Here is a 25138-nt window from a genome sequence, read left to right on the forward strand (position 1 = left end):
TTTTTCTGATCATTTGAAAATCTACTGATTTATACTTACTGCTATAAAAGTAACAGAGCATCATCCCCGAAAATCCAGTGTAAGGATATTCGTGTAAAAGTTTGTGCGACGATCAAGATCGAAATTACACACACCGGCACGTGTGCCCGGGGCGTCCGGTGCGCACGGCTGCAAACAATGAGTGAACAATGATATCTGGATCGGTAAAACAACGCACCTTTTTCACAAAAGGCGCCCTCATAATCGCCGGACCGGCACTCGCAGATGGGTCCGTTATCGGTGGAAATGCAGATTCCGTCGTGCTGGCAGGGATCACGCGTTTCACAGGCGTCGGTCGCGTTCGCTGTCATCATGTTGCGTAAACTCTGGAACAGATAATGGAAAGTAACGTTATCGCATCTGCGGATATCAAAGCGCGGGAGCGGCGGATGCCGCGCCGCGAATCGCGAAAAGTGATGAGAAATCGATATCCGTGCTCGCCAAGCGGAAGAATGATAGAAATATGCACTGAAAGCCTCGATCGGTTCGCGTTCGACTGTGCTGAAGTTTCACCGGGCAGAAACGTTTTCATGCGCGCGAAACATGCATTTAGCGCCTTCTCCACGGTGTATAACTTTCGAGACAATCGTGCTCGAAGATGCACTGGATCGAGTCGACAGAACGCTGCGGAAGAATTGAACACTAGGTTTACGGGACCCGACAAAACGACGGATTCTAATATTTTTAATTTACGATTATTGAGATTGTGAAGATCCACCTACTTCTTTAGATATACAGGGTGGCCCACATAACTCTGAACAGCTCAATATCTCGAAAACTATGCCATCGATTTTAAAGTTCTTAGTCCTAAATTGCATGGAACTGAAGGGCCTTTCTGACTACATAAACGTGAAGTGGCCTCCCTTCCCTTTTAACGGGGGAGGGGAGGTACCTTTGTAATTTTAAATGGAACCCCCTATAAAATGTTACATATTTAGATTCTACCGGAAAAAACAAGTCAATTTTGTCTGAAACATTTTTTTGTCAGATACTTCCATGATGAGATATAACAGTTTGAAGTTTCGAGTTGTGGGTACTTGAAGCGCTCGGAAATAGCGTTATGGAATTATACGCGCTTGAGTCCTTTGCTTATTCATGAAGAAACACAAACAATAATATTTACAATTCTTGAGTTTGACTCACTTATCTATGAAAACGTTTTCAGTTTAGAGCTGTGATTCAAGCAGTAACATTGTGATTATGGCTACTTTTGACACAGAAGTGAATATGTTATTAACGTTAGGTGAATGCCAAAAAAATTATCGGCGTGCAGCAGTGATGTTTGTTGAACGTTATGGGATCAAAGTTTCATGCAAAATTTCATAATTTGGAAAAGCGGCTTCGCGAGCACGGTGAATTGTGTAAAAAAACTCGCAATAAACCTAAAGCTGTCACTAATGAAAATAATAGTGCCAGTATTCTTGCTGCAATTACATTAAATCCTCATATTAGTCAACGTACACTTGCACATGGTTTTATCGCAAGAGCTTTCGATAGCAGATTACGATCACCGCGTGAGATTTTGTGAGTGGCTGCAGGCTGTTGTGGAAAATGACTTTTTGTGCAAAATACTTTTTTCCGATGAGGCCACTTTTATGAATTCAGGGCATGTAAATAGACATAATCTGCATTATTGGGCCGTGGAAAACCCAAATTGGATGCGATGTGTTCCCTTTCAACATCGATGGTCTTTAAATGCTTGGTGTGGCCTAATAGGAGATTTTGTGATTGGACCTTATTTTTTTCAAGAAACTGTAACATCTGCAAGTTATTGTGATTTCTTAAAAAATCATTTGCCTGCGCTTTTGGAAGATGTGCCACTGCACGTTAGAAGAGAAATGTGGTTCCAACAAGACGGCGCTCCTCCACATTTTGCAATCATCACCAGGCAATTTTTGAACGAAAAATTTGGGAACAAATGGATAGGTCGTGGGGGACCTCGTCAATGGCCTCCTCGATCCCCCGATCTAACACCATTAGATTTTTTCTTATGGGGATATGTAAAGGACAAAGTTATGTTTGAACCACCGACGACAAAACAGGATATGAAACAAAGAATACGTGACGCTTGCGCTTCAGTGACTCCCGAAATGTTAAAAAATGTTAGAACAACTTTGATGTTTCGAGTAAATAAATGTTTACACAAGCCCGTGGTGGACATTTTGAACATTTAATTTAAAGTACATTTTATTTCTTCACGAATAAGCAAAGGACTCAAGCGCGTATAATTCCATAACGCTATTTCCGAGCGCTTCAAGTACCTACAACTCGAAACTTCAAACTGTTATATCTCATCATGGAAGTATCTGACAAAAAAATGTTTCAGACAAAATTCACTTGTTTTTCTCCGGTAGAATCTAAATATGTAACATTTTATAGGGGGTTCCATTTAAAATTACAAAGGTACCTCCCCTCCCCCGTTAAAGGGGAAGGGAGGCCACTTCACGTTTATGTAGTCAGAAAGGCCCTTCAGTTCCATGCAATTTAAGACTAAGAACTTTAAAATCGATGGCATAGTTTTCGAGATATTGAGCTGTTCAGAGTTATGTGGGCCACCCGGTATATTATCTAAAAAATGGCTAAAAAACTTGAAAAGACACATTCTTCTTATTATTACAAAGTAACGTAAAATATTCACTTCTAGTGCTCCGTAAACCTAGTGTTAATGATGCAGAACTTCGCTTTTATTGGGTTATCAAAATTTGCAGTCCGACACGAACACTTTCCCGAATCAGCACACGTCTAACCCAGATTCACGAATCAACGAACAAATTGTTCTATATTTAATCGTTTTTAAAGAATCGATAAATCGATATTATTTACAGAAAGAAAATAACACGAATAAATCAACGATAGCGATATGTGCAGCCTTAATTGTTCGTTTTTATTTTAGCTTGCCAATGTTACAAGTTCGAACGGAAGTGGACTGTCTATAGCTGCAGTTTTTGAGAGAATCGCTGAGCAACGGAGATTTCTAGATCGCACGGTAAATCCGTTTTTCGCGGACCTAACGGGGCGTGTTACTCTTTATTCTCTCTCGCGGCCATTTTCTCGCGGCGCCTCGGAGAACAATCTTTCAAAAGCTGGTCTCTCGTGGAACAAGGCCTAGAGACACTTCTTTCTCATCTCCCGGCGGTTTCTCAGAGCTTCCCCGGAACCCGGAAACAGAGTTTTTAACTCGCTCGCTCGTCGGGACATTTTCCGTGGACGCACGTATTGGGTCACCGGGTCAGCCGTGTCACTCGACTTCATTATTCTACTGAACTGCCGATCCCTCTATCGCTGGCACCCGGCCATTTTGAGGAATTTACGGTCACGGTGCTTCGACCACCCCTGGAATCCCATGATCGAATAGATTAAAAATGCTTCGGCCGAGAGCTATGCATATTCGAAGTTGTCGCTTTTGATCGAATCATTTCTGATAAAAACGCTACCCCTTTTACCGGTATACCCGCCAACAATGGAATCTTTTTAACTAAAATCATTCACACGAAAAATACGATCTCCTGTTTATTCAATCCACGTCGGGTGGAAATATTAATTTATGTTTTGGTATGTTATGTTATGTTATGGTATGTTTTTGTATGAAGAAAGGAAAAATGCACGATTATTCCATAGAAGTTGCACAGTGAAGGTCGTATTCTAAGTGTTACTTGAACTTCATTTACGAGAAAGAATTGCGAAGGATCGCTATGAATCTCTAGGTGGCCTAACCCCTTAAAATGCGGAGCTCTCCGGTTCAAAAATGTTCCCCCGAATTTCTCACGGACGTCCGCAGATTCTTGCCCGTTTGTTCAGCGCGCGAAACGAGCGGGTTAACCGCGGCAGTTCGCGGCTCAACAATTTCCGCGGATAAAAGCCCGAGATGTAGAATCCGGCCGAGAAACAGCCGTCTTAACAGCGAACCCTGTAAATCTCTGGAACTCGCCTAACCGAAATTCGGCTTAATTAGATGGAACATCGTCCAGGGAGCACAGGTCACGCGGCCATTTTGTTAAAACATTTGATTAAAAACGAACGGGCGACGCCGTGTCAATTGTTGCACGGTAACGTCAATCGACGCTGTAATTTAAAATGCTCCGTTTAAACGGCTTTCCAAACTAAATACCTGTACCGAGCTGTTTCGGTTCCTCGATCGGATGCCGACGAGGAATTTTCGGATTTTCATTAAACGATTTTAATGGAACTGCGCGGGATTGGTTGCACAAGAGTAAACGATTGCGGAAATGCATATTTTTCAATTGCCGGAGAGTAGAGTTCGAAACGGGAAATATTTTTTGAAATTAGCTGGCTGGTTGTTTGAGAGGAAAATATTGACATTCTGAAAATCTTTTAACATCCGAACTATCTGAAGTTGCACCTACTAACCAATCACCTGATGAAATTTACAATAATAATGGGGACTAATACTCGTTTGTGCTATAAAATTAATCGAACCCAAACCATCGAGAAAGTCAGTGTTCCATATGAAAATATATGTGAAAAAATGAAAACATAAAACTTGTGACGCTGTGCAAAGATGTAATGCATAAAAGGAACGTACACTTTCTAAAAATGTAAAAATGATCGTCACATTCTAAAAATTTTAGCTTCAACCCTCTCGTACCCTTAATTCGCTCGATACAAATTTTATTTGCAGAGGACTCTAAAATCGTGAACGGTGCGAAACGAAGGATGAAGAAGAAGGGTGTTCCGTTACAAGGGTGTTAATGACCGTTTCATTGGTCGTCTAATTACGCGAGGTGTCAAAGTACCGGTAAATGCAGCGGAATAGCTGCAGCTTACGTAAAACGTTCTCCCGCAGTGCTCGGCGCAGCAGCGCCGTGGCAAATAAGCTGCCCGCCAGATTTCGCGGTAGTTTATTAATTCAATTATACTTTTCCTGCGGCATTCCGTTAGCGGATCACGTACAGCCACTTGTATCAGCTGACGGCTTAGCCAGTGCTCCCGGAGAATTGCGGATTCAGGCCGCGGGACGCAGACTCGCGCGGCGAAAAACGATACCGGGGACACGAAATCAAATTTCGCTGTCCCCGCTCTGTAATAGTTGTTGCGTCACTTAGTTGTAATCGGCCCCCGTGCGCAATCGAGTTTTTATCGGTTGTCTCCCGGACGAGCTCCGATCTAAATCTTCTTAATGAAAGGAATCGTTCCGCGAAAGCACGATTGCACACGACGCTGCTTCGAATAATCTGTCCGTTTTAATCCACCTCGTTTGTCGGTCGGAACTTTCTTTCTTTCTGTTTTATGCGAAATTCACGAGCTTTTTGCAAACGTTTTCTGGGGAATTATCAACAAGAGTGAGTGTACGCGAATATGATATTTTCTGGGAGTTTATTTGCACGATTTAATGTTTATTTTGTTGTATTGTTTTGGTCGAGCTCGTTTGTTTATTGTGACTTTATTATTGCTGGAATTTATAAGGTTCCAGTTTAAACAGATTTTATACGAAATCGCGATTCCAGTTCGAAGAGACGTTAATGATTTTATTTAGAATTAATAAGCACGATGTATAAATGTACATTGTTGCGAGGCTTTGTTCGAAAAATTTTCCTGTTCGTTTTGTCTATCTTGGTTTCATGTACTCTTTTCATAGTGTGCGTCTCTTTATTTTGATTTTGGTCGAGCAAAATTTACATGCCGCAATTTATACAGATATTAAAGGGTGTTATACAGAAGCAACAATACAGTGAGCTAAAAAATATATTGTAGGTGACTGAACATTTCGAATTACACAGGAACGTTCATAATTTGTGTGTATATCGAAAGCGGAATGTAAATTGATCAATATATAATGTACATTGTCATTTCCTCGGGGAAATTCAGGAGTATGGAAATGTCTTGTTGTACTGTTAACAAATAAGTTGAGTCAATTTTTTGGACTAATTTGTTACAGTTTGCATCTCATTTTCATATCTTCATTAAGATATTGTTTATTTTTGATATTGATATATTGCTTAATTTTGGTGTTTGACTAAGGGATAAACGAAATTGAAGGTATCGATGCATAATCGCTCTGTTAGTCCCCGTAATTAGTACACGTTTACCAGAATCTATTAAAGTGTGATCATTCCTAATTAACATAGTCTACAAATACTTGAATTGCATCGCGCGCAGGATGTCTCTTGCCGAAACATTAAACTCGCCTGGGAGACAATTAATTCTTGCGTGATAACACGTTGCAACAACACTCTCCCCTTGCAATTTGCTTATGCAAATTGCCGGTCCCTTCTTCGCGAATTCGCATCACTTCTTCATCTCTAGCTTCTTTACTCACATTCTATAATCTGTTTCATTTACCAAATAGTCCCAACAATAATGCAGAAAATTATTACCAACTAAATAAAAATCGTGTACCAAGTTTTAGGTGCTTGCCCTAAAGGGGAAGTTTCAATCTTGAAGTCCGTGCTAGTTTCAGTCAAAAATTTTTAATGTCTTTTTCAATTTGTAGCATTTTCGAAATTTCAATATTTGTAATATTTCCTCTACTATATCACGCAAACGAATTTTAGATCAAAATGGATAACGGGATACGATACTAGAGGCCTCAAGCTTCAAATGAGTCTAGGTTTTTTGTCACAGTATTATTAAGAAAATCGAAGATCTAGTGTTCACTTACTTTTCAGAACCGTGTAATAAATCGTAACGATCGATGCGACTATTAATTATAATTGGGCCACTATGTAATAATTCGTTCAAGGGTTGATGCGACTATTAACTGCAACCAAGCGGCTGCATAATAAATCGTTTAAACATTGTGGTCACTATTAACCTCTTGTGTTACGATTTATTTCAATGTTACAGTTATTCGAATCTCTTCGTCGTTCGTTTTTCCCTAGACAGCAATAAAATAGAATTTTTAAAAATTGGCGACATACATATTTAAACATAACACGGCTCGGGTATATCTCCTGGACGATATATGTCGCTGGCGAGACCCGTGTTGTTGACATATATTCAGAGTTCACTGTGCTCAACCGTGGTTTTAATGGGGACGGACGCGTTGCGTCGAATTACTATGGGGCTCGAATCAAAATTTGTCCATGGGACGATTCACTTTTCCGTTTCGCATAGAGGAACAGGGTTGTTTTGTTTCGCGCGAGTTTTTCCAGCGATTCAGGGAGAAACATTATCTGGTGACGCAGTATCGGGTTCCGGGCGTTCCGTATTCGGAGCACGACGCGAAACAGTACTATGCGGCGTAAGAAAGGAACAAGGGGAAAGGGGTGGCAGATGCTCCGTATGCGGATACCCGGATTCTTCTCACGTCAGGACAATCAATAGCGACTGTTCCATAGAAATGTGTATTCACGTGCACCCGGAGAAGTGTTCTAACGTGTGTAACGGCCGCGTGCAATCGTCCTACGTCGTGCACTGACGGATACAAATAACGCGGTTCCTGTTTATTCATAGACCGAGGGAAACGTCGTGGAAACTCGCGTCGTGATTAGACTGCGAACGACTACGCCGGTTCACAATTTTCGAAATGATTACACCGAGAAATTCACTGGGATTTTCATTTTCTTCGTAGCTTTTCATTCTGAACTGTTTACCTGCTCCAAAGCTTCGCGCACTGAAACTTCTGGCTCGCCGAGTAGTTTCAGTCATGGTGTGACGGATTATAAATTGCTGAAAGAAATTGTGAGTCTGTATGTACTATTTCTATACACGCAAGTTTGTGGTAACAATTAATTATATATTAGATAGGAAATATATTTTCTTCAATATTACAGCTGAGTAGAATTCTGACAGATGATTAGAAAGATTTTTGTGGAAATAGACGTTTCCTTACGAAGTAATGAGTAAGGAAATTGATAATTATGTTTTCTCAATGAAAATGGAATAAATCGGTTATTAAATGCTGAATGAATGAAACCCTTATTTTGCAATGTTTCAATAGAAATTCACAAATTTCTGAAAGCCAGTTGCGAAAGTTGAACAGTTTTATGTATTCGGTGTTTGTAACTTTTGCCAAGTTCATAATTTGGTTGAGCAATTTTATTCATAGTATATTTACGTTAGTACGCTATTCGATAATTCACTAATTTCTTTTATACTTTGCCAGTTCCAATATACGGTACAAATTAGAAAGCATGGCACAAAGAACAAATTTCACGCCTTTTTTCTTGCACTATCTGAAAGTTCGTCTAAGAGTTGATTAAAAGCGAGCCGCACTTTCGTTATTAATGTTTCGTCACCCAGTTCTGGGACAAAATTCCCTGAAAATTACTATGAATAAGAAACTTCGGAGAATCCAATCATGGCTTCGTTTAAAAACTTTCGATTCGAGATAACAATTTGCCAGGTTAAAGAACCACTGGCGATTAATGATTCAGTGCGAGCTTATCAGTAGACCGCAGACTATCTTGGCCGTTCGAAGCGTAGGCAAAGGGAGGCTCCGGTGGTATCGATCGTCTTCTAAAAATTTATCATTCTGTCGCAATTATATCGTAATTAAGCGTAACGCTTCGTGACTTATTTAGTCGGCAATTAGTTTCACGGAGAAGTATCCCTATCAACATGAAAGTATGATTAATGTGTCGACAGTGGACTCATTAGGAACTGAAACTAGGTAGGCATGGAGTCATTATCCTGCAGTTTCTTGTGTATGTGATAGTATTCGAGAACCTTTGAAATTCATGGCAACACTTCAGCCGCCGTCTATTAGGTGATTTTCTCGTTAACTTGTTGCGTGCAAGAACATTTACGATATTTGCAAACGAACCTTGAATAATTCGCAGATCGTTAAATAACCTTCTGTAATTGTAGTACATTCTGCAGGGTTATGAACGTGACATCGTGTTAGAGTGATTGCTTAGAGTGACTGTGGACGCGACGTCGTGGCGCTAACGTGTTTGGGTCCTGCGTGAAAGGTTTGATTTCGCATAATAAATAAATTTAAAAAAGGACGAATGAATATTTTTAAGTCGTCGTAATATCATTAAAATCATATTAAATTTACATGCTTCAATACCTACAGTTGACTGAGAAAAATACATACTACGGTAAAGTCTTGACTAAGTCGAACGGAGCTACACGATCTTAGTCAGTTTGCCTATCCCCTCCACTGGGGTCATCTATGTCACAGGCGTCACACATTTTCCTTTTATTTTAAATATAATCAATTTGTCAATGGAAGAAATGATTCAATTATTGCCCCCATAAATCATTTATAATTAAATTTGTACGCTTTAATGCCCGGAGTTGATTAAAAAAAGTACATGTTAGTCTTACTTTTATTTTTATCGATAAAATGATGAGATTTATTAGTTTGTTATTCGTAGATGGGTTACAAGTAATTTTCATTGTGGAGATTGAACCGAAATTGCAGTTTGATAATATAAGTGAACGCAATTTCAGCCACAAGAAATTTCCTCAATAACACAGATTAGGATGTTCTCGAACGATCATGCGACCACGTGTTACGCGTGTAATTATTAATAAGCATACACAAACTATGCAAGGAATTATCGTAACTTGATTACATACCAAGAAATTCCGATAAACAGAAAGTGCCTTCCTTTTGCCAAGTATGCGCTGCATAGTTTCATAAGTATGCAGTCGAATGCAACGCGGGCGGACCGGTTTCAAAATTTGAACGTATGATATTACTTAGCATTAAGGCGAATAATAAACTTATTCTGGACACTAATTATGTCTGACGCTCTCCGTGAAAAATTAATTGCGAAATTAATGAAAAATGTTGGACATGTTTCAGAACCGCACCAGAAACAGGTGATTTTTACAAATTTATTATAGAAAAACCGAACGAGATAGAGCTGGAAAACTTCTTGGATTACATTCAGGCATGATTCAGTGTTGAACACAAATTTTTGTTGCGCCCTGCACTAACTGGTTTTGACTTTAAACAACAATGCTGGACCAGTTGGTAAAGAACACCGTGGGAAGTACAAATTCTTCTTGAGATGGTTTAAAATATTTAAAAAGGCAGATTGTTGACGTAAATGGGACTGTTTATTCATCACCTGGGATTATAATATATCAACAAATCATTTTCTTCTAAGAACCTTCTATTTTCCATTTTAAACAATGTTTATGAGATGCGATGCGTTTCGTAGACAAGACACTCTTCCACGCCGTGTATAACAAGCACCATAAAATACAGCGAGCTACAAAAATTTATGTACAATACTGAATCATGCTCGAATGCATCGCGCGAAGTCGTTTAGCTCTACACCATTTAGTTTTCTCATAATAAATTCCCGAAGATGACCTACTTTTTGATGGGATGACGCTCTTAAAATAAAATGACTCGGCTGTTGCTATTTTTCAAAAAGCTATCATGTTGTTACGGTGAAATACAGTTCTAAGGTGTTAACCATACTAACAAGGCGTTAATTTCTCGAATAGGTTCCCGGCGAATATTGCACCGTGAAGCGCAGTCCGACGGGCGCATCGTGCGCGCTCAACTTTTCGGGCCACTCCAATTGCGCGTCGCCACAGTTGAAGCACTATTAAGCACCGGGCCGAAATGACCGTGACTCGTTAAAATGATTTGTTGGCCGCGCCAGTGCCGGTAAACTGCCATTCGCGGCAATGGAAAAAGGTAAATGCATTGTTAACGAATTTTCAGTGATTCCGTGATTTTCGCGCCTCCGGCGAAAGTATCGCGCGGCCGATTTTAAAAGTCCGATGATTCTCCGGAGTGTGTTAATTGCGGGCGGAAAGTGCTTAACACTGCAGCTAACGTGATTAGTATGTTCAATCCGAAGAATGCTATTAACTAAATGGGGGTCATAAAATTGCTGGTACAATTGAAGCGTCGAGAACGCTCCAGCTTTATTCGCTATTCATCCCAGCCCTTTTTATTTGCCGTCTCTTGCATAGATTGCGTTTATTTTTCTTTTAACCAACAGACAAACGATTTATTCATTGTGTTTATTAACTGCCACACAAATCCACGCGAAGGACACACAAAATCAAAATAATTTATTTAATAATACAAGAGTGGAAAGGACAAAATTTATTATACAACTTTGGTGTACTTAATAGACTGTAATAAAAATTGATTTTTAAGTTTGGTAAAAATATTGTGCCGGTCGTGTTAAATTGGAAATGTTGACTTGTTTTTAAAGAATTTGTTAGATGAAACAGATCACACTGTTTCTTCTGTTCATTGCATAGATAAATATGTCTCAATTTAACATACTCATTTTTATTATTCGCAGTCCCTTGCACGATTAATTACATTTATTTTTCTTTTGGTTAACGCGCTAATTCATCGATTATACCTACTAGGTTGTAATATCCTGTAATCGCTGGTATTAGATTAAACCGTTTAGATCGTGGTACATTGTTCTATTGTATATATTTAAATTATAATTATCCATACGATTGTACAGTATGAACCAATTAATGTAAATGAGTTGGTCAGCACAATTGGGAATTGTCTATTTTGCATCTGTTGTGATAATTTATGCGCTCCACTGTTGGTTATAATTCAACCAACCATTTTTTTTTTGTTGGTCATTTATTTCCAAGAAATTTAGAAATGTGCTTCCGAAAATTTTCCTAGTCTTGTAACTACTGGAAAAACTAATGTGGTACTCTCCTGATGCATGAACTTCAAGATGCTTATATTTTTCAACGTCTGTTGTTTATTTTCGCGTTATCCAATTGCTATTCGATTTTCAGAATTCACATAATACTTTAACAATTTTAAGCACCGGTCCAGATGAAAAGATTACATTTTTAAAAACTGTTTCCTGCACGCCCCCTGCTCCGACATCTCAGAAAATTAAAATTCGTTCGGTGCACCATTAAAATAGTCATTGTCCCTTGAAGAGTGGCTGAATATTATAGCGAGTCGCAGTAAATAAATTGTAATTTGCTCCGAACAGCACTAGCGTGCTCAAATTTGCTTCTGACAGTACACCGATGAAAATCGCGAGCTCGCGGCGCATTTCGAACGTTTCCGCGAGCAGTTTCGTTTATTTTCGAGTTTCCGGCGAGCTGAAAGAGGAAACCGGGGGCGGTGAACGCGTGAAATTCAGAATTCCCTTTCGAATCTCCGCGGTATCGTCTTGGAACAAGGGACAGACGGTCTCGTGAACAGGTCGGACGAAATTATTCGCGATTTCCCTCCGCTGTTTAACCTTCGTGCTTGACTTGCCCCGTTACGGCCGAGGGCTGGGAACGGCGACGCAGAGTTTCGACGAGGAACGGGGGCTGGTCTCTCTGTGAACCGTCGAGCGTACTGACACGAAGTGACTGCGTTGAGATTTCAGGGTGAAGGACTCTATACGTTTAATGGGTCTACCTTTTTAAAACGGAGAATGAGCTTGATGTCGCGTTTCACGGGTTCGTTTAGTTTTTCCGCCCGCCCCTCTCGGCTACCTGCGTTCTCCTTTTGCTCAACATCGCTCAAACTGAAGCACCCGCCGGGAAAAAAAACCTCCCCTGTGAACATCAGCTTTCTTGCCCTTTGCGCCCTTTCTCGTCCGGATTCACAGCCCTCGAGTTTTAATCATTGTGTCGCCGGGGAATTCCTGGTGACACTTTACCGATGCCTCCTACCAATTTACAAACATTTCTGTTTTCGCTGCGAATTTCAATAGAAATTTTCTGAAGAACGCTCTGAACGTATATATTCTGCAGACGTTCTTTTTAAGTCGAACAATCAATATCAATATTCATGATATTAGGTGTATGCGAAAGTGGTAGTCTTTTTTAGTGTTTTTTTTTTTTTTTGTTTTGTTTCAAATTTGTGATCGTGAAACGTTTGAAATGAAATTATTGAAAAATCCTACACAAGTAGTAAATAAACTGCGTCGTATTCCACGCAATTTACGATTAGCAGAGTATTCGTACCACGTGGAATGTGGAACGTAGAATATAGAACGTTCGTCCCAAAATATTGATGAGTGTTGGTTATACGTACCGCGTCTCGCAAGTTTGACGCAAGAATAAATTGGGAACTAAGTAAGACGGCGAAACGCACGAGGCGGCTCGCTTTGGAGTTGGGATACACATGTCTGAAACTCTGGCTAACAATTTCGCCAAACGTACAAGACAGTAAAGTTCCCAGCATACCCCACGCGGAGAGAGGATCATGACCACGAATTTAACGTATGCAGTTTACGTGATGTGTCTGCTAATAAATTCGGTGCAAACTTTTGCTTTATCACCTGAAAACGAATCGCTTCGGAACGTGATCGTATTTCGGCTCTGCTGATATTATGTTCCAAATGACGTTCGTCCTCGGCTGCTAAGAAGTGTAGCATAGTTACTCGGTGACTCTGAGATTCACCATTCGTCGAGTGTTCAATACTGCATGATATACCTACCAAAAAGAAAAGAAAAATCGAGAAAAAAACAGTATTTCATTTAACTACGATGCACTTTGTACAGTAATCTGACAAAAATTAAGAACATTGCTCTCGACGATGTAACTACAGAATTTTCATAAACATGCATTTCTAGTATTTGGAGAAATAGTTTCTGGAATTTTTTAGAACTCGATTTTGAAGGAAAAAATTCACCGTCACGTGTGCTATTAGGTAGAACGTTCATGAATTTTTTCGTAACTTTTTGTTCAGCAGAACAGAAGAAATAGAGTATAATTTAACAAATCGTGACTACCCTTGTGGTAGGGGTGCCGACTCGAAACTTGCCATGGAGGGTTTTCTTTGGGGGCCTATTGAATAGTATTGAAAAAAAAATCAGTTCAGTTTTGGGGCACATTTGACAACCTCATCCGGTTATACCCTCTATTACTGAACTGGTACCCAGCAGCTCATGCAATTTTCATTATTTTCACTTGAAAACTATCACAAATTCCAATACAAAAGGTGCAACAGTTTTTCGAAAAAAAAAATTCGCGCGAGAACGGCCTCGAAAGTCAGAGTACCCTTTGAAAGTGGAAGAAGGCGACGTGTAAAGTAAAAAAGCCGCGTCGGGACAGTTCGTTTTAACAAACGCGATAGGTATTGGTGAATTGACGGTTCCCGATTCCATGTTTCTTATCGTCACGTAGCAAGTGGGCTTCCGTCTCCGTAAATCCTCGACCCCGTTGGCCGTTCGCATACGGGATATGACGAAAGTTTGTAGACTGCTAACCGATTTCGGGACTTGTCACCGGAGTTTACAATATATATTCCCGTCTCTTCGCGGGTAGTTTCCATCCAATTTCTGTATATACCGTGCTCGTATCCACGGGACACGGGGACACGGTTAGGTTCCTCGACACCATGATCGCCGGCTGTCCCCGTTCCGTGTAACGAAATTCAGCTGACAGTCACGAGTCTCGAATGTCCTTTCGCGACAGAATCGAATTGCACGCGATTCCCGTCGCCTGCCGACGATTTCTCAAATTATCCGTCCTCCCACGACGTTCAACAACCTTCCCTCTTCTCTTCTCTACCCCCACTTCACCCTCGTCTGGTTCTCTGCGCAACCCCCTCTCCGCCCCCGTTGTAATTTTAACGTCCGCACCGGAGCGGACGGAAATTGGAAGGCAAATATCCGGGACCCGATCCGTCCCGTCCCACGCCGATGGACATTTGCATTGCATTCCGCGTCTTTGTAAAATAAGTCTACACCCGTCCGCCGACTGTTTTCTGAAATAACAGTTGCCCCTGTGCGAGACCACCTGCACAGACTCGCTTTGTAATGCATTGCGACCACCGTGTACGCCAGGTGTCGTGTAACTCGCGGCAGAATCCCGAAACGGACGATTCCGTTGGATTCACCCCCGACTTTCTCGATTGTGGAATACTTGGTTTCGGTCTGCTCGGAAATCGAAAATCCGGTTCGAAAATTCAACAAACACGAGGGGATGCTATTTGATACGAACCGGATGGTACGTCTGTTTACCACCTACCGTTTCTACTTCCTGCAAATATTACAGACCTAAAGTACGTAAAAGTAGAAGAAGGCAACAAGGAGCGACGAGAAGTTGCTCGATGTCGCTTCGGTGTGAACGTACCTTAACTCATTTTTCTTGAAAAGGATTTAGGGGTGTACACCACCGTGTAAGTTTTAAATTATGAGTAGAATTAAAAATGCTCTTTTTCCAGTAATTGTAGAATGAAATGAAAATATCCTTGTAGGGGATGTTTAGCAACACGACTTTACTTTCATATTTTCTATTATTCCTAGTTTTACCAATAATTTTATGATGATGCACCCCTTCGAGGGGAGGTTCTGGCCTAACAAGCTAAAAAATGATTATTTTTAGGTCTTTTTCCTGACCAAATAAATAAGATAACAATCTGCGGTTTTCCTACCTCGCCAAGATAATGAAATTACAAAAATTCTTTTCTGTAAATTTCTAATTGTAATAATTTCAAGTACCATTTCCTGTTAGGAACACGTTTTACCATGCTCTATTTAATCAAGTTGTGCGCACAATGGAATTATTCTAATTGTGCTTGTTACAAGGATTATCTCTCGTCAGGAACAAATCGTGTTATATCAAGTTACACAGATTGCTGAAATCGTTTCGCAAATATGTCTAATTATAATAATTGCAAACATCATTTCCTGTTAGGAACGAATCGATCTACGGTTTATTAAATTCTGTTATACACACGCTGGGAATAACGTTCTGATTGTACTTACTACAAAGGTTATATTCCGTCCGGAACAAATCGTGTTGCATTTTACACGGATTACTAAAATCGTGTCCCATAAATATCTAATTGTAATAATTGCAAATACCGTATCCTATTACCAACAGATCGTACCACGTTGTATGAAATGAAGTTACACATACAATGTAATCAGACTACAAAAATCATTTCCTATAAATGTCTAATAATTCCAAGCATTCCTTCCCAATTATGAACAAATCATTGTACATTCTATTTAATCGAGCAGTCCCCACAAACAGAAATAATTCTCGAATTGCGTCCATCGCGAAGACAATCGTCCGTCAGCGGCTCTAATTGTTTAGCGTTCCGGATTTCCATGCATTAAGAACATTATTTTCCACGAACCTGTGTGACTGTGTCGGGGAGGAAAAAATGTCCGAAAAGCCCATTTGCTGTCACAATCAAAGCGTCAACATTGTTCGCAGACGCGAAGAAGTTCAAACAACCCGTCGGACAAAGGAGGAGAGAGAGAGAGAGAGAGAGAGAGAGAGAGAGAGAGAGAGAAAGCAGCCTAGGCCCCGGACAGGCGAATAAACTGAATACATTTAAAATTCCCCTTTGCCCGTTGCTAACGAGGACGCTTAATGAAAACCCCTTAACGCATACTTAGAGCGAAATTGTTCCACTTTCACTTTGTAGTCGCAACCGGGCGCACGCGTTCCTTGGGAAATCGTGGTTCGGCCTCATCGTCTCATTCCGGAGAATAATTGAAACTGCACCGCAGACCTAATATTCGCGAGACAAAGGATAATTGTGCGTTGAATTGTGAATCAAGCGGTTCCACAGAAATTAGATAATTTGACAGGCTATCCATTATCTTGAACGTAAACGGCAAACCGTGGCCCCGAGCGCCTCGGGATGCATACGAAACATCCTGCCCGGGATTATTGCGCTCGAAAAACCATGCGAGACTCGCCCGAAGATCGCGACGTGATCAAGCGGAGCTGCACTGTAGCTGTAATTTCAGAAAATGGCCTGTTCGATGCAGATCATTCGATAAAGACAATTAAAAGGACGATGCTAAATTTACTTTTCACTCGAGCAAAGTAATGTAGTATTGTTTAATGTCTAATTTAAGAGCAGTTTAACTGTCGTCGTGAACGAATGAGAATCTGCAGTACGTAATTGGCCACCTATCGCAATAGAAACTGTATTCGCAACCGCACAATTCGCTATCACAGCCATGGTAATTTCGTTCGCGAGCCAGTGAAGCACTTTCAGGACACCACGAAGCTGCTTCGGTGCAGCTCACCCCTGCTGTTTGGCTTTGGGAACCCCTGTTGAACTCGGATTCGGTGGATACTGTGGATAGCCCTGGCCAGTGGCGCGCGGCTTAAACCAAACGCAGCGCAAATAACTTGCGTCAAAGGCAACGAATCATTTTCCCGAAGCCTGTACGCGAAACGCGACGAAACTCCGTTCACCACCCTTGAAACAGATTAGCGCGAACGATAACCGAGTTCCTGCGGACCTGCCTCGTCCAGTGGCCGATACGATGTCTCCTTACAGGACATCCTCAGCAACCCCCAAAAAATCCACCCTCGCTTGAATCCCTTTTAAGGGTGACATTTATCGCGCTGAAGTAAATCATACTTTTTACGAATTTACGACGGATAAACCGACTCTCGAGGGCCTGGGATACTTTTTATATGTGTGAGGGTATGTGTGAGTTATTCAAGATTATTGACAAATTTTTCTGCAGCGCATTACATTTAACCGTCCTTGTCGTGGATGGGTAAAAAGGTGCACACTTCAGATATGGGATAGGAGAATATTTATAAAAATTTGATTTGTTTAAAAATTGTGACTGTTGTGACTGTTCATTATTCTATGAATCTTGAAAATTATTTTGATACTGATTCTAAACTGTTTCTCGACGAGTTGTTTGCGTTTCGTAGCGTTTTTAATCAACGTCATTTATAATGAACATCGTGAAACACAGCATGGTAAAAAAATTTGTTTATAATCTAAAGTCATGTCTGAATATAATGCGAACAGTTTCCTATCTCTATCTCGTGTATTTTTCCCCGAATAAATTATTAAACATCGCCTACTCTGGTCGATTTACGGAGGTTGAAAGATCTTGGAATGTTACCAACATGATCGGCAACTTTCAGCATTTTTTTCTCAGGTAATTGTTGAGTAAAGTAGCCAAATCTTTATGGCGGATGTTAAGCAACACCTCCACTACCTTCCACCTATTTTTTTATTTTTTGAAAGTACAATATGCCGGAGCTATTCGATATTGTGTAGCACCATGTCCGAGGGTAGTTAGCTTGAGTTACCGCTAGAAATTATGGAGAACGATCGTGCTCTTTTTCGCTGGCTGTCTTCTTAGGAACCGGGCGGGTTCGAAATTTTTCCCGCGGGTTAATCGGCCGGTAATTTCACGAGGAACGAGCACGCGACCGGGTCCGGCCCGACCCTCGATCGATAGTCCTCTATATTTGAAAAATCAAACACGCCCGACGGGGCGAGCTGCACGATGAAATATGCAGGTTAACGAGGCTTTAAAATTGCGGAGCCTAGCCGGCCGAACCGCACGCGCCGCTCGCCAATTTAAGTGTAAAATATAAATGCAGAAGCTAAGCAGCATTACGAAATAGCTGGGCTTTAGTTGTCGGTGTACCGCCGGCCGTAACGTCGATAAACAATTTTTTTTCGCAAACCGCCTGCTAATCTGAAGCCCCATGAGGACAATTGCTCTTCCTCATTGCTCGCTTTTAATCATTCAACATAGTCGTTCGCCGGTGTAATGAATTCTTAAGGAGCGGTGGAGTCTTTGAATGCCTGGGGATGGTGGTTCCTGTTACGTCTGTCGTGTATGTGCGATCAGGCTAAATGGGTTTCGGAGAAACCCGGGTCTGCTTTGACTAAATTTTGGTGGCATGTTCCAGTTTTGCTAAAAGTAGACCGGAATATCTATATGCAGATTGCTATCTATGTAGACAGCTTTCCAAGTATTCATTTTTACAACTAAACGACTCATTGTACCAGATAGAATGCAAACATTGGAAATGGAGATCTTCAATCTGATTACTATATGCTTCACCTGCGATGATTTTGTTGCTAGAGCTGCCAACGAACATTAATCCCAGCCTAAAGATTTTATGCACTTGCAAAAATCAATAAAATCAGACACTTGATAAAGATATCAATGTTTTTTCTAATTTTCTGTGCATCAGATTTTTGTTTAGATCAAACACTAGAGAAAATGAGAGAACCATCTTTTAATTCTCTTTAGCTCATTCAAGTTTGTTTTCTGAATTAAGTTAAAAATATTTTCCTGTCTGTTTCAGATTTGAATTTATTAAACATCTTGCAAACATCACTGCAAATCCAGTTAGAAACGTTGTATTCATATTTTTGTACATGTCTAGAACTGAAAACGCGTATAAAAATCATTATCCGAAAATATAAAGACGGTTTGAACAATTCCAATGAGACAAATTACAAAACATTAAAAATGATGTATGCACAACGTGTGAACTATGCAAATCAATAAAACAATGAATTTGGAAGAAGAATGCAATGAAACACACCAACGCTTTAACACCCAACATAATAACAAGCAATTTTATTAGAAATGTTATACTATCTGTTAGAAAATAAAATTATTTGCTTGACGGTGTCCAGCAAAATAAAACAATTCGCACGTTCGGCGCGTACGAACCTTATAAAATATTTAGTAGCAGAATAAATTTTATATTCGCATAACTTCAACCATGGAAACAACGGAACGCAACCCCCCCCCCCCCCCCCACGATTTCACGTATTACCGCGAGAATCGTTAGAAGAATTAAATTAAAATTTATAGCCGGTGACTTGTCAACACGCGATCGTACAATTTTATAGCAACCGCGTTTATGACTGTATTCTCTCGCGAAGGGTAAATGTATCGACGGTTTTATATAGAAGACAGTAAAAATCTGCGAATACGATATTCGAGGATTATGAAGCGTAAAAATGTCTCGAGAGGCGTTGTGCGAGAGAGATCTCTTGCGGTGCTTTAATCAACCAAGATACGAGATTATGTCGGGGAATGTGCTTGTACCGTAACTTTGCTTCTCCGAGATACAAATGGGATTTTATTGAACTTAATTGTGATTAATTGCCTTCGCTTTACTCGTCTAGAGAATCCACGAGAAGAACTTTTGCTTGGAACAATGAAATTCTTTTCTGGAAGATGTGGAAGTTTGTTAAAATGAATACATACATTTATTGTCAAAGTTCGCATTTAAATAGGTTAAACTTTACCTCGGGAAACCAGAAATTTTTAACTTTTTTTTACGCAATCCTGTAGATTTTGGCGAGAAAATGCCGAAAACCCAAGTTTCAACCCGAGGAGATCACTGGATCAGAAGTTATGCGTGTGTAAAGATGTTCGACTTTCAGCGTTTTTCGACCGTCGCAGAACGGAACCGCTAAATTGTACCGTGCACAAGTTTATCGATTTTACGGTGGAAGATCCATCTGAGCTAAACAGTGAAATAGCAATCGTGGAAAGTCATCAATTCTAAAATATATTGAAACCGTTCAAGAAACGAGACTTCAGCTCGCAAAATAGCGGGATACTTTTCGATTCGAAGTCCCGATTTGGACGTCTGATATTTTCGGAACAGTCTAAACAATCCGATCGTTTCTGAAACGCAAACTCCTCGGATCCAGCAACTCCGGAGGATCGTAATTTTCATAGATCGTATGTCGTCCACGTTGCGCCCGTAATTTTTCAAATATTCCGCGCCCATACACAAGCCAGCCAGCTGCTCGGCTATTCCGGGCCATCGATCTTTCGGGATGGTAACGACATTTTATGCGCACTGGTCTCTCGATTGGGTATTAACTTTTTTATCGTCGGTTGTCTGAGGTACGGTCGAGGTTGCGTATGATAATACATGGTTGATGATATTTATCGGCGGCGCCGATATTGCTGTCGTTGAGCCGACCCGTTCCGCGTGTACCGTCTATACAGGTGAAAGGGGGTCAAGCTCGGTGTATACGGGAAAATCGAGTGCTTTCGGACTGCTCCGAGATTGAAAATGCTGTCCGAATGAATCGGAAAATGTCGATACGTTCAGCATTGTCGAGCTTCTTGTTGGGTCTCGGGCTTACAGAATTTTCTCGGGCAGAATTTTATGAACGAAACCGGCTTGGCTTAACCCATTCTGCCCCTCTGATTAGTGTACCTTCCAGCGTCCCTGTTAAAACATTGATCACTCTTACTCTAGCAACAACAAAAATTATATACGATTTCTCGTTATTCGGGATATTTACTTACTACCTTGCTAAGCTTACTAAATTTCAGCCATCTTTTAAATAATATACAGAAATAAATTTGCTGAATAATTCCTCATGGACATGTCGTGCAACGTACTACTCCACAGACCTACAAGCACACTATGTCAGATTTTGTGCTCCTTCCTGAAAGATTGTGGATTATGTGTATAATGTCACCATCACGTCCATTACCAATTAAGCGACTTCAACGTTACCTTCACATTAGTATAAGGTTGTTATTGTAATATTATGTGTGTAATACAGAGCACAGAATAACCTCTCATCGGAGGTTACAACTGTTCAATAAAGAAAAAAAAAAAAAAATTCCTCATGGATGTCAAATCACCGGTTTCATATTTTTTACTTCATAACGATTAAAGTTGCGAAAATGTTTCCACTGGAAATAAGGAAATACATATTGTTACAAAAATTGTGAGAAATCTAAATGAATTGTAATTTTTATAAGACAAGGTATGTCGGTCACATTGTGTGCTCGGTATAGTTAGCGTGAATGTCGAGTCTGGACGTAGGAAAAGAAATGAACGTGCCGTGCAATCAAATCAGACAATGTTTATTTTGCATGAAGATCCAGTGATCAGCGAAAAATGTTGAACGAAGAAATGTTGTCCAGCCGAAGAAGAATAACGGGAAAAGCCTAATTCAGACAGTATCCGCACTCGCACAATGAAAGTGCGATTCGATACGCATACGATACATACACAGACACGTTCGACAAGATTCGGTTGTACGTGCGTAAATACCTGTCGCTGGGCGCATGTAAACGTTTACGCCCTTGGAAATTGACTAAGTTTCGATGGTAGGGGGATGGTGTACGGCCGGGGAGTGAATTGCTCGGCAATTTATAGCCACGCTATTTAATAACCACTCTCGACGTCGACGTCGACGTCGACGTCGTCTACGCCACCCTCCACCTCCTCCGGAAACCGGAGCTGGTCGTCGTGCTCGTTGGAATCGTTACGGGCTCATTTTCAGATTTCATTTCCGGCCGTGTAAATCCCGAGTGCTTGGAAGCTGCGGATTTACCGAGCCCCGGCCATTAAGCTCGCAATTTTTCCTTCGCGGAGAAGCATCGATTAACGGCGGACCGTGTCCGGGATCCCATTTCCCTGACTTCGATATTGACGGACATTCACGATAATGTCAACGGTTCCTCAAAAAAGTTCCCTTCCAACCCTTAAATTTGAGCGACTTCTTTAACACACTTCTTAAAACTAACTAACACTTGTTGTCTTCTAAAAATGACGAGATTGAATTTATTTCGATTTTGCGCGGTTCGTATTAAACATGTTTATTTAATCATTTCCCACGAAAGTATCTTTCTAATTTCAGTAATTGTAAAATAAAAAATCTGGAACCGGCCATTTTGACCGGCGGTGCTAGGTTTAGCGTTAACATTAGGTTCACGGGAAACGCCAAAATGACGCGTTTCCGTATTTTTAATATACGATTAACGAGATTGCAACGATGCGTTCATGAGGAATTATTCAACAAATTTCTTTCTTTCCGCTTAAACTCGCCACAAAGAGAGTCGCGTGCACAAAGCATTCTCGAATAAAAATTTCGCGAATGGCCGGGACAGAACGGAGGCTAAATTTATTGTCCTCTAACGAGAAGAGGGGAAATAAAGACCCGGGGTATCCATCCCGATATCGAGTTCCGATTGCCTTCATGCCGACGTTTGTGCCACTGATCTGCTCGAGAATCAGAACGAGGTTACGACTTAATTTAACCAGCCGTGTGACAGGGACGCGAAAGGGGGAGAGAGAGTTGGAGAGGGGGCAGAGTTTCAGCAAAGCACGACCAAAGTCGCGTCAATTAAATAACCATCTCGTCTTAAACGGGTTACAAGTTAATAGCTTAATAACGCGATAAGAGAATCAGATAATTTGCACCAGTGAATTCCTCGCCTTGAACCTTCGATTTTTGGCATTTTCTCGTCGAGATGTACGGGATTATGTATTAAAAAGTTAAAAATTTCTGGGTCGCCAAGGTGAAGTTTAACCGGTGGTTATAATATCGTAACAAAAAGGAAGTATTGTTACACTGAACAGGACCGTTCCGTGTCTGAGCGGATAGTTTAAATCGACCTTAACACTAGATTTACGGGACCCGTCAAAATGACGGATTCTAATATTTTTAATTCACGAATATTGAGATTGGAAACATGGATCCATGAGGAATTATTTCACAAATTGATTTCTCTAGGTATATAATATTTAAAAAATGGCTACAGATTTTGATAGATATATTCATGTTATTTTTATAAGGAAATGTAAAATAGTCATTTCTAGTGCTGCGTAAACCTAGTGTTAATTCAACCGAACCCCGCCATTAAAAGCCCACAGAAATCGAAACAATCCGAGGCTGTACGAAGTATTAGGGGGACCCATAAGTAATCAATTATTTTGAGATCTAAAACAGACTTCGTAGTAAATCCCGCATGAAAATGAAAAATTGTGCAATGACGAATATGATCCCCGGAAGGTACGGACGCCGCCATTTTATTACAGGGTTGTAAAAACAAATTATACTTTTCAGAATATTTGGAACACAGGCTGCTTTACCGAAAACTGTAAAAGAATACGTGTTCAACGATCGGTCCAGAACTAAAGGCAACACAAATTCTTTGCAAATAATTGATTACTTATGGCTACCCCTAATACCTGCATGTATCAACGTTGCACATCAACGAAAGTAAACGAAGCAGAGTCCCCATCACGAAGACGACTCTTTCGATCTGCCTGCGCGGGCGAGGCTCAGTTTAAGAAAGTTTCGGGCATACCTCCGGGCGGACACCTCGCACGATTACCCCTTTGAGCGAACTTCTGTCGAAGCAGAACGTTTAATCAAGTTGACAACTTTCGTAATCACGCCGGTAATACGGCCGAATCGCGCGTAGGCCGAAGTTGAACGTACCTGTCGCAGCCCCGTTGAATAACGATGCGACGATTCGGTCGGGCGACGGTGTAATTAGAAACCTGGACTCAGACAAAAATAGAAGAAGGATGGAGGACACCGAGAGATTGCTGCTAGTGTTGCCACCAAGCTAGATGCCACGTCGCCATGCTCGTTTGGCCTGTCGAAATAGAGCAGGACGCTTTAGATCCTCCTGTCAGCCAGGCCAATGCAGCCGAATATGGAATTGACGTCGATTTAAGGAATCGACAGCTGCAGTTTATTACACGTCACTCAGCTCCGCCGCAATTATGCTGCGGAGGAGACGCGACCAACGTTTCACACCTGCGAATTGCTGTTGCCGCCGGAAACTAACGTAAGTCGGGCTCCGATTCCGGGACCGTAATTCACTAGATTGCGTTTGATGGTGTTTCCTCCTGTTTGACGACTGCTATCTTCGAGTTTGGTGCACCAGGGGCGTACAATTTTTATTTCCACCGAGAGCTATCAATTTTAGATGATTTATGAGAGAAAGATATTTTTCTAAAGGTAGTAAGATTGAGATATACTCGTAATACAATCAATTTGAGAAATATGGTTTTGTGAACAATTCGTATCCTAACTGTATAGATCACAATTACAGTGAATTCTCGATATATGTCACAAATTCGGGACTTGCCAGCGTCGAGTATCGTCCAGAAGACATAACCGACTCGTGAGGCCTCTGAAGCTTCTGAGCCCCTCACGGGATATACCCCGCGGTAGTGGGGATAATTCCGCGACGTTTATGATCCAGGCCCTGGCGACATATATAGACAAATCACTGTATCGAGTTATCCTAAGACGGTCATTTCGAGAATAGATTTTTAAGGCGTTATCTTGTATCTCATATGTAAGTAAAGAAAGTTTAAAGTTAAGGAACAGTGGAAGAGGACCAATTTGAACAGAAGTTGAATGGTTGGAATCTAATGCGGATGATTTCAAGTGGCTTTATTTTAATCTGGAGCACGGTTTCTCGCTTGATTTACAAGACTGCAGGCTCGGATTAATTATAGGGGAACGTATTACGGCGAGACAGAAGATAGAGTTGTCGAACTGTCCTTTGTCTTCTTTCGCTATTGTTGAAACGTAACTCGGAAGCGTGTCTTGCAAGTGCTTGACTCTTGAGACGGTCACCCATTAGAAAAGGGAACAATAGATCCACTCCGAAGTCATCCCGACTATCTCTGGAGACACTTCCTGTACACAAATTCTTCTACTTGTTCCATTAGCCTCAAACAATGTCCGGCTGG

At 40.9% G+C, this 25138-nt stretch overlaps 1 protein-coding gene across 5 annotated transcripts in view; it reads right to left on the minus strand.

Annotated features, from left to right (window-relative positions):
- Nrx-1 (neurexin 1) overlaps positions 1-25138 on the minus strand; it is a 479861-nt gene that overhangs the window by 300496 nt on the left and 154227 nt on the right. For all 5 annotated transcript variants that reach the window (XM_076789038.1, XM_076789039.1, XM_076789037.1 and 2 more), the window contains exon 3: positions 218-365. In XM_076789038.1, coding sequence (XP_076645153.1) covers positions 218-365 — 148 coding nt within the window. The remainder of the gene's footprint in view (positions 1-217; positions 366-25138) is intronic.

The sequence above is a fragment of the Halictus rubicundus genome, chromosome 6 (genome assembly GCF_050948215.1).
Source record: "Halictus rubicundus isolate RS-2024b chromosome 6, iyHalRubi1_principal, whole genome shotgun sequence".
Classification (NCBI taxonomy): domain Eukaryota; kingdom Metazoa; phylum Arthropoda; class Insecta; order Hymenoptera; family Halictidae; genus Halictus; species Halictus rubicundus.